General features: G+C 46.1%; 2 protein-coding genes across 5 annotated transcripts in view; one reads left to right on the top strand and one right to left on the bottom strand.

Annotated features, from left to right (window-relative positions):
* The window catches only part of IL17RA (interleukin 17 receptor A), a 43,545-nt gene extending 38,285 nt beyond the window's left edge, over positions 1-5,260 (top strand). For all 4 annotated transcript variants that reach the window (XM_061638616.1, XM_061638615.1, XM_061638618.1 and 1 more), the window contains one exon: positions 944-5,260. In XM_061638616.1, the coding sequence (XP_061494600.1) occupies positions 944-2,370 (1,427 nt within the window). In that variant the 3' untranslated portion in view covers positions 2,371-5,260. The remainder of the gene's footprint in view (positions 1-943) is intronic.
* A 4,741-nt stretch (positions 5,261-10,001) lies between these two features.
* TMEM121B (transmembrane protein 121B) lies at positions 10,002-14,149 on the bottom strand. The gene has a single exon (XM_061638611.1). The coding sequence runs from the start codon at positions 14,006-14,008 to the stop codon at positions 12,455-12,457; it is 1,554 nt and encodes a 517-aa protein (XP_061494595.1). The 5' UTR covers positions 14,009-14,149; the 3' UTR covers positions 10,002-12,454.
* Positions 14,150-14,800: the final 651 nt, after the last annotated feature.

The following is a 14,800-nucleotide window of genomic DNA, read 5'->3' as shown; positions in this document are numbered from 1 at the left end:
TACCCAGTCAATCACTGCACTCTGCAGGTGAAGTCCTCCTGCAGATACCATCTTATCAGGAGGTCCATTCTGCACAACATAGGAAACGAACCTTTAGTGTAGTGGCACCTACCCTTTGGAATTCCCTTCCCTTAAATATTAGACAGGTGCCATCTCTGTTATCTTTTCGGCACCTACTGAAGACCTTCCTCTTTCAACAAGCCTTTTAAGTAGAGGCCTTATCCCAGTCTGCGTTGTAATTCCTTTTTAATGTTTTTAAACCTCCTTTAAAAAAAAATAGATGTTTTGAAAACTTTTAAAAAATGTTTTCAAAGAAGTTTTGTTTTAATGTTTTTGATTGTTTTGTTTTAATATATTTTAAAGTCTGTTTTTGTGATGTGTTAAAGTGTTTTTAGTGCTTTTGTTTGCCACCCTGTGCTCTTACTGGGAGAAAGGATGGGATATAAATCAATAATAATAATAATAATAATAATAGGTGGTAGTGTTTTTTACTACCTGGTGTAGTTGAAACTTTACCACTTAGTGGCAGTCCATATTCTAAACCAAATTTGAGTGTGCATACAGGGTCCAACCATTCTTTAAGACTATTCTGGAATTAGAATAATCTCTGGTTCTGTGATCACTATCGCCAATACAGATCGTAATTAGCAGAATGATTAATTAGCAGAAATGAACTTAATTATGTGATGGAATTAATTGGATTTGAGGAGGGGAGAAATCGGCCCTTTCACAATTTTTTTAAACATTATTATTGTGTCTTGGTGGCTAAATGGTGATGGGGATGGCTTACCTGAACTAAAATGTTTCTGAACATATGCACCTGTATTCTGTGCAGTTTACAATGCATATACAGTTCCATTTTTTGTACTCTTGCTTTCCACATATGCCGTGCAGCAACTAACAGTTGTTTTCTTTTCCCCCACATAAAATATCCATTTTCCAGAACTCCTGCCCATGTCACAGTCTCCTCCATCTCTGAAGCCCCGTAAGATTTGGATTGTGTATTCTGCTGATCACAAGCTTTATGTAGATGTTGTGATGAAATTTGCACAGTTCATGATCACAGTCTGTGGTACTGAAGTAGTCCTGGACCTGCTGAATGAACGTCAGATATCAGAGATGGGGGCTGTACGCTGGCTTACTCGGCAAAAACAGGAAATGGAAGCACTCACTTCAAAGATCATAATATTGTGTTCCCAAGGTACTCGAGCCAAGTGGCAGGCCATGCTGGGGCATGAGGAGTTAACTGTATCTCTCAAGCAAGATAACCTGCTGCCGATAGGGGATATGTTCACTCCAGCATTGAATCTGATCCTGCCAGATTTTAAGCAGCCAGCTTGTTTCGGCATGTACCTTGTCTGCTATTTCAAGGGCATAAGCACTGAAAGAGATATTCCAGACCCATTCAACGTCACCTCCAAATATCAGCTGATGGAAAAGTTTGAGGAAGTTTACTTCTTGATTCAGGATCTGGAGAAGTTTGAACCAGGGAGAATTCATCAGATTCCAGAGATCTCACCTGAAAGGTACACTGAAAGCCCCAGTGGCAGACAACTGAAGGAGGCAGTGCAGAAGTTCCAGAAATGGCAGGCTGAACACCCTGATTGGTTTAAAAGAGAGAATGACGGCTCTGAATATAAGGATGACCTTCAGTCTCTAAATGGAGATCTCTCTGACGAACTGCCTGAGGGAAGAATTCTGAAACAGCAACTGCTTCCACAAGAACCTGTTCCCAGCAGCTGTTGCTTGGTCAACCTCTTGGTCAATAAGGATGAGTTCAGGGCCTGTAAGCTGTTACCACAGCTTCTACCACAGGAGGATCAAGCATTCCAGACCCTGGTTGTTCCTGCTGATGACACCTCCCAGGCTCAGGTGGTTGTGCCAGTTGCCCTTTCAGAGGAGAGAGAGATATTCAGCCATCAGCTGCTAACCAATGGAGAGTGGCTGGAAAGAGTGCCCATGATGTTAACTAGCACCCCAGGGAGAAACAATGTCATCCTTCAAGAAGAACTATCCTCAAATCCCCACCCTTGGCCAGCTGATGTGAAGCAGCAGCTGGAGGGCTTAATGTATTCTCTCTATCAACAAAGCATTTCTACCTCTGATCCGCCTCTCCGCCAAGAAGATGTTAATGAGCAGCAGCTGGTTTTTGATGAGTCTTGCAAAGATCAAAGACAGTCGGTGCAGTCAGACCAGGGTTACATTTCCAGATGCTCCCCTTTGCCTTCTGACAGCCCTGTGGAGGAAGAGGAAGACCAAGAACAGGAAGGGCATGGGTCTGCCGGACACCTCTCCCCAGATGTTTTGGACAGTCTAAAAAGTCTTCAGCAGCAGCTGCTTTTTCAGGATATTCAGCAGCACTTCAGCTAGGTTCACATGGGAAGGGAGGCTGGATAAGCTCTAGATCTCCACCCAGAACTTCTTCTGTTCTGCCATAAAGGAAGTGAATGTTGCCTAGAATGCAAATTGGTTGCAGTGGTTGGATTGCAAAAAGGAAGTGACTGTTGGTTTGGAAGATCAGACATCCTTATAAGTGCACACTTTTGTAAAGTGTAATGGGTAGAAGAGCTGACTGATAGCTATTTAGCAGCGGGCTCTGCCCATTCATCTTGCTTACAGTATATACTGGAACATCCTTGTGCTCTGGTAATCTACCTTTAAATGGAGGTATATGTCAAAGCTATAAATAATATTGTATTCTGCGTATTAATTGATGCTACAAGCTGGTACAAGTGTATTGATGCTACGAGAGGATCAGATGAATGGTCCAGATAGGCCAGTAGGCTCCTGGTGACAAGCCAGATATAAAATGATTATGATGGAAACATAAGATACTTGCTGGATAAGAGAAAAGGTGCATCTAGTCCAACATCCTGTTTTCCATTGTGAATGACCTGATGTCCACTCCTGCAGCTGTTGATCCCAGAAATGGTAGTCAGTAGCATAGCGTCTCTGAACCTACAAGTTCTAGATGGCTATGAGGCCTAATAGCCATTGTTAGGTTTATCCTCCATTTAAAAGCATCTTATCCAATTGTTACATCTTTAAGCAGTGAATTCTATAAATTCATTGAGCATTACGTTGTAGTATTATATGAGGAAGAAAACTTCTTTCCACTTCATGCATAATTTTATAAAAGTCTCCTCATGTCTGTCCTTAGTCATTTTGTACTGAACTAAAAAGCCCAAAACACTTTAGCTGTGCTAAAGATTGCTTGGATTACCTTTTTCTGTACCTTTTTTCTTGCTTGAGGTTATGTGCACGGTATTCCAAGTGCAGCCTCCCCTAGATTTACTGTGTATGAAATGCATTTCAATATTGGCTGCTTTATTTTCAATCTTTTTCCTAGCATGAAATATCCCTATTTCAGTGCCGCTACATACTGAGGTGACACGTATGTTGCTCAAATCACCATGGCCCAAAGATCTTTCTTGCATAATCACCACCAATTCAGATCCTATTAATATATACATGGTTAGGATTTTCTCCCCCAATATGTATCTATTACATATTCAGTCTCATTTGCAATTTTGTTACCTATTCACCCTGTTTGGAAAGGCACTTTACAACTCTTTACAACCCAGGTAGGTTTTCACCCTTTGGAATAATTTGCTGCCATCTCGCTGCTGACCCTCGTCTCCAGGTCACTAATGAACTCCAAATCATTTTACAAATGATTAAGACAAAATGATCCGCATCAAGGCAAGTGTGTCAGTTCTTCTTCATTCACAAGCACTCTACTCAAAGCTGTTTTAATATTTGTGTCAATAAGGTAAAATGCTCTTGTATTGATTTGAAGTCCTGTGTTAAGTAATTGTTATGCCTAGTTATAAATGCTGCAATAATTAATTTTCATGTCACAAACAGTTCCAGCAATGTAACCCAGGTTTAGGGATTGTCTTGCAAATGAGTTGCTAGCTTCCATACTTGAGCTATGATGGATGGATAATCAAAACTACTGAATCAATCTTTGGAATGCACTTACTTTTGATAATGGATACTTCATCATGAAAGTTGGAGGAAGAAACTTGGCAGATCTAACTTGGACGGGAATATTTTAACAAGATGCTGAAGCAGAGAAGAAAAGTGGTTGAGCTGAATAGAGGAAATTGCAGCTAGTGTACTAATTTCTTGGTTTCTGATTCAATCTATAATATGCCTTTGAATGAACTGCAGGGATGTTATTTGCAGCAGCATCTCCATGTCAAAAGTAATGAGGTTGCAGCCTCTGAAACACAGGCAAAGGGCTCTTTAATATGCACCTCTCCCCACACTTCAGACATCCTCTTTTGCTTTCCCATTATGTACCACACCTACTAGCTCCCTACGCAAGCCAAGACATAGGCAAATGGAAGCAAGCAGTTGAAGGAAAGTGTGTGCTTGGCAGGAGACCTTTTTGTCAATGTCAGTGGACAGAACTAATGCTGATTTTTCAGTTGTTGCTCAGTCCAAAATATGGCTCTGTCTAAAATATGCTGTAGACCTGGTGACAAAACACTATAGTTTAACCTGGATAGAGGTGGTCCAGTAGAAAGAGGGAAGAGGATTAGTGCCAGCAAATACTAGGGATGGTATTCACACAGGGTAGACCCGCTGAAATTAATAGCCATTGCTAACTTTGCTTCATTAATTTCAGTGGGTCTTTTCTGAGTAAGAGTAGCTGGGTACAACCTTAGGTGTAAGAATGTGTTATACCATCAAGATCCAGCAAACTGTAGCCTATATATGAACCAAGAAGCAGAGTAAACAGTGTGCCTTGCTTCTCGTTGGAAAACCCATGTTTTGGATTGATGTATTCAAGTTAGTGATTGAAACATGTTCCACAAAGCGGAATTCTCTTCTCTACATTGCAACTGTACAAGAAAAGCTATTAAAGGCTAATAAAACATCCATGCATGTTAGCAACCAATTCAGCCCAAGCACAACTGCACAGTAGCACCTGTGGGGAGACAGGGGAAAGTGATCAGTTCCCCATGCCCTGTCAGGTCTGCTGCCTTGTTAATTGTGCCAGTGCAACAAGTGCTGAGCTGATGCTTGTTCCACTGAATGACTTCTTAGCCAATTTTTGGAGACCACTCAGCCGTTTACTTCAGTGTACATGGTTCATCCTGTATGAGATTATAGCTGGACGTTTTTTATATTTTATGTTTTGCTCTGCCTTTTCCAGTGGTAGTTTTTAATAACTTAATTATAATGTATCATATTTTGTACATTCCTGAATCTTTCCTAAATATTTGTAATTAAAGAAAACTAAGTATTATGTATCCAGTGTACTAATTAAGCTGCATTTGTTCTGTTTTACAAGTTATGAAAAGGTTGGTGAAGGCTAAAGGTGAGTGGTAACTTTTCCTGCAGAGCAAAGCTTTGATGATTGGGTGTAACTGTCAAGTTCACTAATGGGAATCTACCCAGTTACCCTCAAGAGTCCTGCCTGGACAGAGGTGCAGGCCTCACAGGAGAATAATAATATGCCTTCCATCCAGATCTCTTTCTAGAGTCCAGCTACCAACCCAGTCAGCTCCACTTCCCTTCCCATTGCAAATTTTTTCTATATGCCAAATCCTCTAGGAAGAGAGGAAGGAGTGCATGTCACCTGCAGATGCCATCAAAATGTCCATTTGTTATGCAGCCTTTGGGAAGAAAAGAGGCAGGCAACAACATCATCAGGGCCTGTTCCAGCTTGACAGTCTCCCATCTCTCCAGAGCCAACTTATAGCAACTGAGCTGTGGGAAAGAATATCTGCTTCTGCTTTAGTGAGGCTAGTTTTGTTTTTTGAGTAGGTGGTTCTTGGTGTAGATGTTGTGCTTTTACAAATGTTAGCCGCTTTGAGGACTCTGCTGAAAAGTAGTATATAAATCTACTAAATTAAAAAAGTAAGGTAGTTTCTTCCAAAGAATGTGCTCTAGAATTGAATTGGTTTCAAGTCAGTTGAACAGTCTTCTAGGAGTACTTTTATGCCTAAGATGTTGTAGATTGTAGAGGGAACAGCTGTGAGCCAGTTGACTAAAGATATCTGTTCAAATTACAGTTGAAACAGTAAGCTTCTAGTAAGTCTATTATTGAACTTAAATGTCTAGAAACCAAAAATTGGAATCTTTAGTTGACTAATTAAAATGAAGGGCCTTAGCTCAGTGATAAGTGCATATGCTTTGTGTGCACAAGGTCCCAGGTTCAATCCCTGGCATCTCCAGGAAAGACTGGGAACGACTCCTGCCTGAAATTGTAGAGAGCTGCTTCCAGTCTGTGTCAGCAATACTGAGCTAGATAGAAATTGCCTGATGGTGTAGGGCAGCTTCCTGCTTTGCATGGCACAGACATTCTGTATAAATAGGCTGTTCATAATACTGTGCAATGATACAGATTTTATTTTTTTGCCTAAGTACACAGGGCATTTTACATACCTTTCTCCAGAAATCCTTAATAGCCCTGGGAGGTAGACTGACATAATTGCCCTATTGTGCAGTGGAGTGAAAGTGCCAAAATAGTGTTTTCTGTAAGACCACTCATATACCGGTGGTCATGTTTAATGGCCACTACTTCCTACCAGCCTGTGCTAGCTTTGGGGGTTTGGTACGAAAGTAGTATCGGATACAAAATTTCTCATCCTGAAAAACTTAGCACACATGCATATTTGAAAACTAAGTTCCTTATATAGGCATTACCCAGAAACCTGGCTTGGGGGACTAAAGTCTAAGGCTTTTAGTGGTCAGTGCCATTAAATATTCAAATATTCAAACCCTGAATGTTTTTCCATCCTATTGCCATTGTATGCATAATCTATACATGGGAATGAGCTCGTACGGTGCTGATATGGTAGACTGGACAGCACCACAATCCAGCTCTGAATACTTATTTAATTTTATTTATATCCCGCCCTTCCTCCCAGCATTTATTTGGAATACTTCTCCAAATAAAAACTTTGTGCATATAGTTATTTTTTCTGTGCTAGTTTTCTATTGCCAGCCTGGTTTGGATTTGTGCCTACAGAGAGCATACAAAAATATGATTACTCCCCTTCAGTCTGAAGTGGCACAGCTTATTCTACAACCTCAGCACTTTGTCACCTCATTCTGATAGTGCAGACCATGCCAAAGTCTCAATTTTTTTCTTTCAAAATTATGGGTTCAGAAATAGTATCAGAGATCTGCACTGAAAGAGTTAAACTATGAGACATCAACAACAAAAATCAGTTCCTGGTTTTTATTTTAAAAGCAAATTTTTATTTTTATTTTTTTCAAAAAGCTCTATTGTAGGGATGCTTAAGTTTCCTTGCCCTGATTTTTGCCTGTTTCTTTAATTTTCCTCTCCTTGGGGGCTTGCCCTAACAGAATGCGAATCTTGAGTTTCCAAAAGCTTAAAAGAGCAGCCATGAACAGTGCATATCCTGCCTGCTTGTGACATTAGATAGCAACGGTGGAGTGAAGGGACGTCCATAAACTTAGATTGTTGTTGTTATACGCCTTCAAGTCGATTACGACTTATGGCGAGCTTATGACTTGGTGGCCTTCAATAGCCTGAAGGCACATAAGGCCAGCTCCCTGCTAAAGCTAAGCAGGGTCAGGTCTGGTCAGTGCCTAGATGGGAGACCTCCTGGGAACCATATGTAAGAAGCCTTGGGTTTCATGAAAAAAGAAAGGTGGAATATAAATGTAATAAGTAAGCATCTGTTATAAACCACCCTGTTCAGTTCTTGCAACTTTATGGCACAAAACCAACATGAATTCAATTGTTGATGGTGCAGGTTAATAAACCCAGCTATTTCAAAGACATTGTAATAGTCCTATTTAAACTACCCTGTTAGGAAAGTAGTTACTGTACCTTGCTGGTGTTTTTTTTGGGGGGGGGCACTGAATTTAGCATCTTCTCCACCCTGCTCCCTCTCCTGCAATTGTTAGCTGTGATTATTGCTTCTCCAAGATGGCTGTGTGCTGTCTTGGCAGCCAGATCAAGAAGGGGAAACCCACCCATAACAGTTTATGTGCAAAGTTCCTCATGTCACTAGGGCTGCTGTGCAGAAGCCTGCTCCCACAAGTTTATAATCTTTGTCTGGATTGGGATCCAAGTATTGTAATGGGGTAGAAATCATAGCATAAAAGCATTTAGTCCAGCCCTCTGAACCAGCAAGATTCCTTGTTTTTGTCAACATCTGATAGTAGCTCCATCTTCTCTCATCAGAGGAGGTTAGGAAGTTGTGCAACTTCCCTTACTAATTTGTTTTGTTACTGAACAGTTTTTACAAATGGCAAATGCTCTTATCTACCCACCTTATGGCAACAGTGGGATTATGACCAGTACATAACCCACAATATACTTAAACACATAACTTGAAAGAGTGCTTATTTAAACAGCTGTAATGGGTTGTAGCACAGCAGTCTGCTTTGCAGCAGATTCTCTCTGGGATGAAGTGATGTATGTACACCTGTTCTTTCTCTTTGGCAGGAAACTAGCATCCCCACTAAAATATCTTGGAGCTCAGAGGGAAAATCCACAGTACTTAAGTTTTACAATCACAGTCACAGCACCAAGATTGTCCAGACAAATAGAAAGCAATTACTGAAGGGAAGGCCTCTAGCCAGAATTTTACACAAACGTCTTTCAAATGTTCTGCTCTGGGTCCAGACGGATCACTGGTAAAAAAGTTAAACCTTAATTCTCGATCCTTCAACAATGGGCTAGCTTGAGGTCAGTAAACAGGCATCTCAGAATGACTCCAGAGCTGCAGCTCAGTGGTACAGCAGCTGCAGAAGGTCCCAGGTTTGATCCCTGGGGTCTTCAGGTAGGGCTGGGAGAACCCTGCTTGAAATCCTGGAGAGCTGCTGCCAGTCAGTGTAGATAATACTGAGCTAGATGGACCAATGGTCTAACTTGGTATAAGGCAGCTTTTTATGGAGTTAATGAGTAAAGCACCCAATGAAAAATCCCAGTTCTGTAAGCAAACATAGAAATACTAGATATATAAGCATAATACTATAGCAGTGCTTGAGGATCAGGTTCACAGACTCTGGCTTTTGTATCATTTCTCCATAGTGCAGTAACTTTACTACTTATGTGAGTGTGTATGTACTAAGTCGGGAAATGCATCTTTCCATCTTACGACGGGTTTTAGAAGTGGTTGGATAGCACTCTGTTCGTTTTCCCCCCCTGGCAGCTCAGGCAGGTGAAAAGAACTGTTCATTATTGTGCCCAGTAACTGGATCCTCCAGACATTCTGGTCTGCCTTTTAACAGATGCTGAGTGGAGGCGGAGTTTGCATTCAGGACTTCCTTACTTGTTCAGCTCCTTAACTTACATTTATAGCAAAATGGCCTTTAACAAATAAAAATCTGCTCGTGGCGTTTTTAAAACTAGGGGCAGCTGGGTTCGACCAAGAAGGGTTGTTCTCAAATTGCATGCCCCCTTCCCTCCCAGAAATTGCTGGACCCACATGCGAACGAAGAAGCATGAACATATGGGGAAAGGATTGGGGATCTTGCCAAGATAGTTAAGCAACTCCCTGAGACCTTTGATAACGTGATCTCTCTCTCGACAGTTTCCATTCCATGTTAAAATAGGTTTAGCATCCATTGCATATGAAGCAGCACCAATAAATATCTAGAAATAAGAGAATGGATTTGTTCCTTTCTTCTTTTCACCTTATTTGCTGAGCGGAGGGCCCATTTACTTGTAAACTATTCTCCAAATATTTAAGCGAGTGAAGGCTGTCCTCAAAACGGAGCACCAGTTCCTTGAAATCATGCAAGTCTATTCCCATGGAAAAAACCAAGAACCCTGAAAAGGGGAGGTTGTTAATAAGACCCTGTTATCACCGGTGAGCCAAATGTCTCAATCAAGAACGGACGTTAGGTGCCTCTTTCAGCAAAAAAAAAAAAAAATCAGATGTAACTCCCATTTGAGCAAGGTCGGCACATGATGCAATGACGTTCAAGCATCGAGGTAGAAGTTTTCAGCAAAGATAAAGATGGCACCTTCTTAAAAGATTCCAGGTACCGCCCTAATCCCAGAAACTTCCATGTGGAAGTTATTTTATCCCTAGAGTGAAGGGTGGGGAGGAACTTTTGTACAAAGTACAAGGAGGTTAAAATTGCCTCCTCTTTCTGGGTGGGGGGATGGTTTGTGTATTCCAAGGCCTGACATGCTGGTCTACCATGGTTTTCCTAAATGAAAACCAAGTATCACACGAGCCTAATTGCATTGTTCTGGAGCAGAGCGCTATGGACAAAGTGAAACTTATGAGGGACACCACTGACCATACTAAAAATACAATTCATCCCCAAAAGGTGCAGGTGTGGCTGAATGTGTTGTGACACTACATTTTTTAAAGACCCCGCAAACGAAACAGGTGCCCTTTCCTGAGAAAGGCAGCTCCTGCTGGTTTGTCTTTAAAAATTTTTTGATCTTTTGTTAAGTAAAATTGTGCCCTTGGTCTGCTTTTGGCTGAAACAGGCAGCATGCCTATTGCACTCTGAGCAGCAGTGCTACAGAAAGGCACAGATTTTTGAATGACCAAAGTTTAGTTCTGGGCTGTACCATCTCAGCCTTCAAATGGGAGTTCACATGACTAAATGTTCATCCATACTTATATACAGAATTGCTGTACACAGAAATAGGGTGTGTCAAGAAGGGAAGCTAGAACCCTTCATAATTACATCTAGTCTACTACATCAAGGGAATTTTTTATGGGGAAACATCTGATCATGTGAGTTTCCACATACAGTTTGAAGTGATATAGTCTGTCCACAGAACTAGGCCTAACTTAGCAACAGCGATCCTTTCTCTTTATGGCTGGGCAGCTCTCCACGGCATGGAGGAACAGCACAGCATAGGATATGAGGAACCTGGACAGCTTACAGTAATAGCATCAGGCAAGCCATGGTTCCCTTGGGGTTCTCCCAGCAACCTCAGTGGGGGATATCCCCTCTCCCTATAGGCAGTGGTGGTAGGAGGCACCTCAGAGAGACAGGTCAGAGAATGAGAAGACCTTATCAGGGCTGAGAAACAGGAGTCTTTTTTCCTCCGTGTTTGTGAATAAGACCAGCCCATGAAAACGATGGGGAAAGATGTAATCTGGGAAGCGTGATCAGGTAGTCTCCCTTCTTGATTTCTATAATCCATGCAGCAATAATAAATAATAATAATAAAATAATTTAAGTAGTTAGTTAATAATGACATCTGTAGCCATAGCACATTAAGTGGTAATTAGAGAGAACCTACAGAATAAATAGGAATGACTTGGAGGGCAATGGGGCTGCGTGTAGAAGCAAAAAGTTTTGGAATGGTTTATGGGAATAAGAATCAAGGACTTGGGATAAGGATTTTTTAAAAAAATAAGCTTATTGCTGCCATCATTATAGTTTGGGAGTGCCTAGTGTTGCAGCTTTAATGAAGTTTTTTTTGTGTGTAGACTTAGTTAATCCACTGTACAGTATAGCTGCCCTATATATATATAGTAGGGAAGTGATTTAAGGCAAGAGCAGCAGAAGAAAGCCTGATGATTAAAGGATGAAAAAATGAGTTGTAGCTACTGCTAAGAATGCATAACCACATGGGCACGTGAGTGGAGTGGGTTGTTGTTATGTGCCTTCAAGTCAATTACGACTTATGGCGACCCTATGAATCAGTGACCTCCAAGAGCATCTGTCATGAACTACCCTGTTCAGACCTTGTAAGTTCAGGTCTGTGGCTTCCTTTATGGAATCAATCTATCTCTTGTTTGACCTTCCTCTTTTTTCTATTCCCTTCTATTTTCCCCAGCATTATTGTCTTTTCTAGTGAGTCATGTCTTCTCATTATGTATCCAAAGCTACATATTTTCAGCCACTTGTAACTATGCCAGAGTAATACGTTCATGGGTGGAATTGTTTCAAGTTGGTAGCCACCAATTAACTCAAAAAAGGTATCTGCAGAGAGTGGTTTTCATCACCTTGTTGAGTTCCCAATAAAGAGACTATATCTCTAGCTAATACATGAAGTGGGCCTTAAACTGGCTGAGACTGGTAGAGGGTTTGATAACAGTGGGAGCAATCTAGGAGAACTCCATCACTGCCCTAAGCGAGACTTAACTGATATAGAAAAGAGGGCAGGAGGAAATGGTAAAACAGGTACAGATTGGAATCTCTGTGTTTGCCACGGTAGTGGATTGTCCAGGGGAGAGGGCAGGGCAGGTATACAGGTAAGAATTAGACAGGGCAAGTGCTCAGTTGAGGTAGGGAGCTGGGTCTGTTATACAACTCCTTTCTGGTCATGGGCCTGGGTTTGGGTGCCTGGGCCAACCTGAGGACTGGAGCATGGTAAAGGGAACATAACTACAGTGGAACAGACACCTAAACTAGACTGGCATGGAGCTCAGTTAAAAGGGAAGAGTGGGCACAGAAACAGTGGGAGAACTTAAGGGGTAAGAAGCGACTAGGCCGGAGGACCGCAGGCATGGGTGTGGACCCTCCCTCCCCTTCCGCCTCAGCTCTGCGTGGTGACGGCCAATGTGTTGACGTACCCATGGGGCCCCATGTCGTTCTCCGAGATGCAATGGCTGAGCTGGCCAGCCCCGACACCGGCAGAGGGAGCGGGCGCGTTCTTGCCGTCCCCCCTGAGCCCGCTGGCGGAGTGGAGGAGGCAGCAGGTCTCCATGGCCTCCAGGCCCCGGCAGGCCAAGAAGAAGAGGTTCTTGAGCATGAAGATGGAGAGCGGCTGCTGGTAGCGCACCAGCAAGAGGCAACGCAGGGCCAGCAGGGGCACATCCAGGAGTCCGGCGGGCAGGAGCCAGTGTAGGGTCAGGCGGGCGGCGCCGGGGGCCCGCGGGGCACTGAGCTCGTACAGCCAGAGGACGGGGGAGGCCAGGCACAGGAAATAGACGGCGATGAGCACGTAGCGGACCGTCGGCGGCAGAGGCAAGGCAGGCCTGCCGGGCTGCAGGAGAAGCAGCTCCAGGAGGGTGAAGCTGTCCAGCAGGTCCAAGCACGTGGCCAGGAAGGCGGCGGCGGCGCGGTGCTGGGGCGGCGGCTGGGGCGGCAGGAGGAGCTGGCCCGAGCCGGTGCCGGCCCCGCCGCTCTCGGTGCCGATGGCCCGCAGGAGGCAGTAGAGAAGCGGGGCCGAAAGCGCCAGCGTGATCCGGAAGCCGGTGGCACCCAGCGGGAGGCGCAGCTCGACCAGCTCCAGGATGGACGTGCCCAGGATGAGCGCCGCCTTGGGCGTGAAGGCGATGGCGTAGATTAGCCAGGCCAAGTGGGCGTAGGCGAAGTCCCCGCCCCGCGGAGCGCCCCCTGCCTTGCCGCCGGAGGCAGCGCCGGCGCCTCTCCCGCCGTGCGGGGGGTGGCCCAGCAGCGGGTGCAAGGGAGGAGGCGGCGGGTGTCCTCCTCCAACCCCGGGCGGGCGTTCCCGGCCTCGCGCGCGGCTGTTGCGGCAGAAGAAGATGCCCCAGCCGGCGGCCAGCACCAAGTCGGTGGCGATCCAGCTGCACCAATACAGGTCGGTGACGGCGATCAGGTAGAGGTCCAGCAGCGCGCCCTGGCCCAGCAGCAGCACCAGGGACAGCGCCTTGTAGCCCCAGCGAGACCCGCCGCCGCCGGAGCCTCCTGCCCAGAGCGCCCCGGCGGCCGCCACAGTCCCCGGCCCTGCGATCGGCGCTCCGTACAGCTCCCCCGCGGTCATGCTGCAGCCCGACGTGGAAGTGGTGCTGGACCCCGGGAAGGAGCAGGCGGCGGGTGGAGCGGCGGTGCCTGGCTCCTGCACCGGCACGAGGGGCTTGGCTTCCTCCTCTTCGCCCTCCTCCTCGTCCTCTTCTTCACTGCTGCGGCCGCCGCTGCTGCTGCTGCTCCGAGTCCGGGTCGAGGCCGAGCTGGACACCGAGCCCCGCCTGCCCCTCCGGGTGCCGCCGCTGGAGCTGCTGGTGCTGCTGATGCCGCCGCCCAAGAAAAGGGGCTGCAGGTCCGCGGCGGGGGGAGGCGGCGGAGGAGCCTGGAAGGAGCCCGAGGAGGAGGAGACCGAGCGCTGGTTGGAGACAACTCGGTGCATGGTCGTCCTCCCCCCGCTGCCCAAAGCGATGGGCAGGCAGGCGGGCGGGCCACTGCCCTCCTGGCTGGGCACCTGGTGAGTAACCTAACCAGCGCAATCCAGACCGGGGCGGCGCCGGGCTACGGAGACGCCGGTGCTGGTGGTGGTGATGGGCGGAAGGAGGCGGAGGGAGAGGGGGGCGGTGGGGAGGGTCTGAGCGAAAGCCGAGACCCGGCCTGGATCTTCCCCTTCCCCGCCGTCGGAATCAGCGGAAACCCGGAGCGGATCCTGCCGAGGACGAACGAGAATCCGGGAGGGGAGCCAATTGCGGGGAGGCCGAGGAAGAGGAGACGAGCGCTTCGTGGCTCCAGAATGCAGCGCAGAGGTGCAGCGCGAAGGGCAGATCCTGCGAGGAGAAAGGCAGGTGAGGAGGCGTGGGGGGGGGGGAGACGGCCCGAGAGAGAGGTGCAAGGAGAGACGCTGCCCCCAAAACGGTGAAGGGCGGACGCGCCTCCCGGCGCGGGTCCCTCTGCGTCTTCTGCCGGAGAAGCGTCGGCCAAGGCTGTGGCGGGACTAGGGCGCCGGTGTCTTGTGAGCCGTGAGGACACCTGGAGCAGTGGCTGCTTTTGTTGCCCACCCCCTCACGGCGTGCTTCATGGCGACTGGGTGGGCGGCCTGAGAGCAGCAAACGAGTCACTTGCCTGAGGAAGGGGGAAGCTGTTGCCGAGGGAAGAAAGCTCAAGAATGAGTCACAACTGACCTGGTTGGAGGAGGGGGTTGCGCCTCCACCCTCGCAGTGCATACCTACTCGAC

Source organism: Rhineura floridana, chromosome 8 (genome assembly GCF_030035675.1).
Source record: "Rhineura floridana isolate rRhiFlo1 chromosome 8, rRhiFlo1.hap2, whole genome shotgun sequence".
NCBI lineage: Eukaryota > Metazoa > Chordata > Lepidosauria > Squamata > Rhineuridae > Rhineura > Rhineura floridana.
The sequence above is the reverse complement of the archived record's forward strand: the minus strand, read 5'-3'. Positions and strand labels throughout refer to the sequence as shown.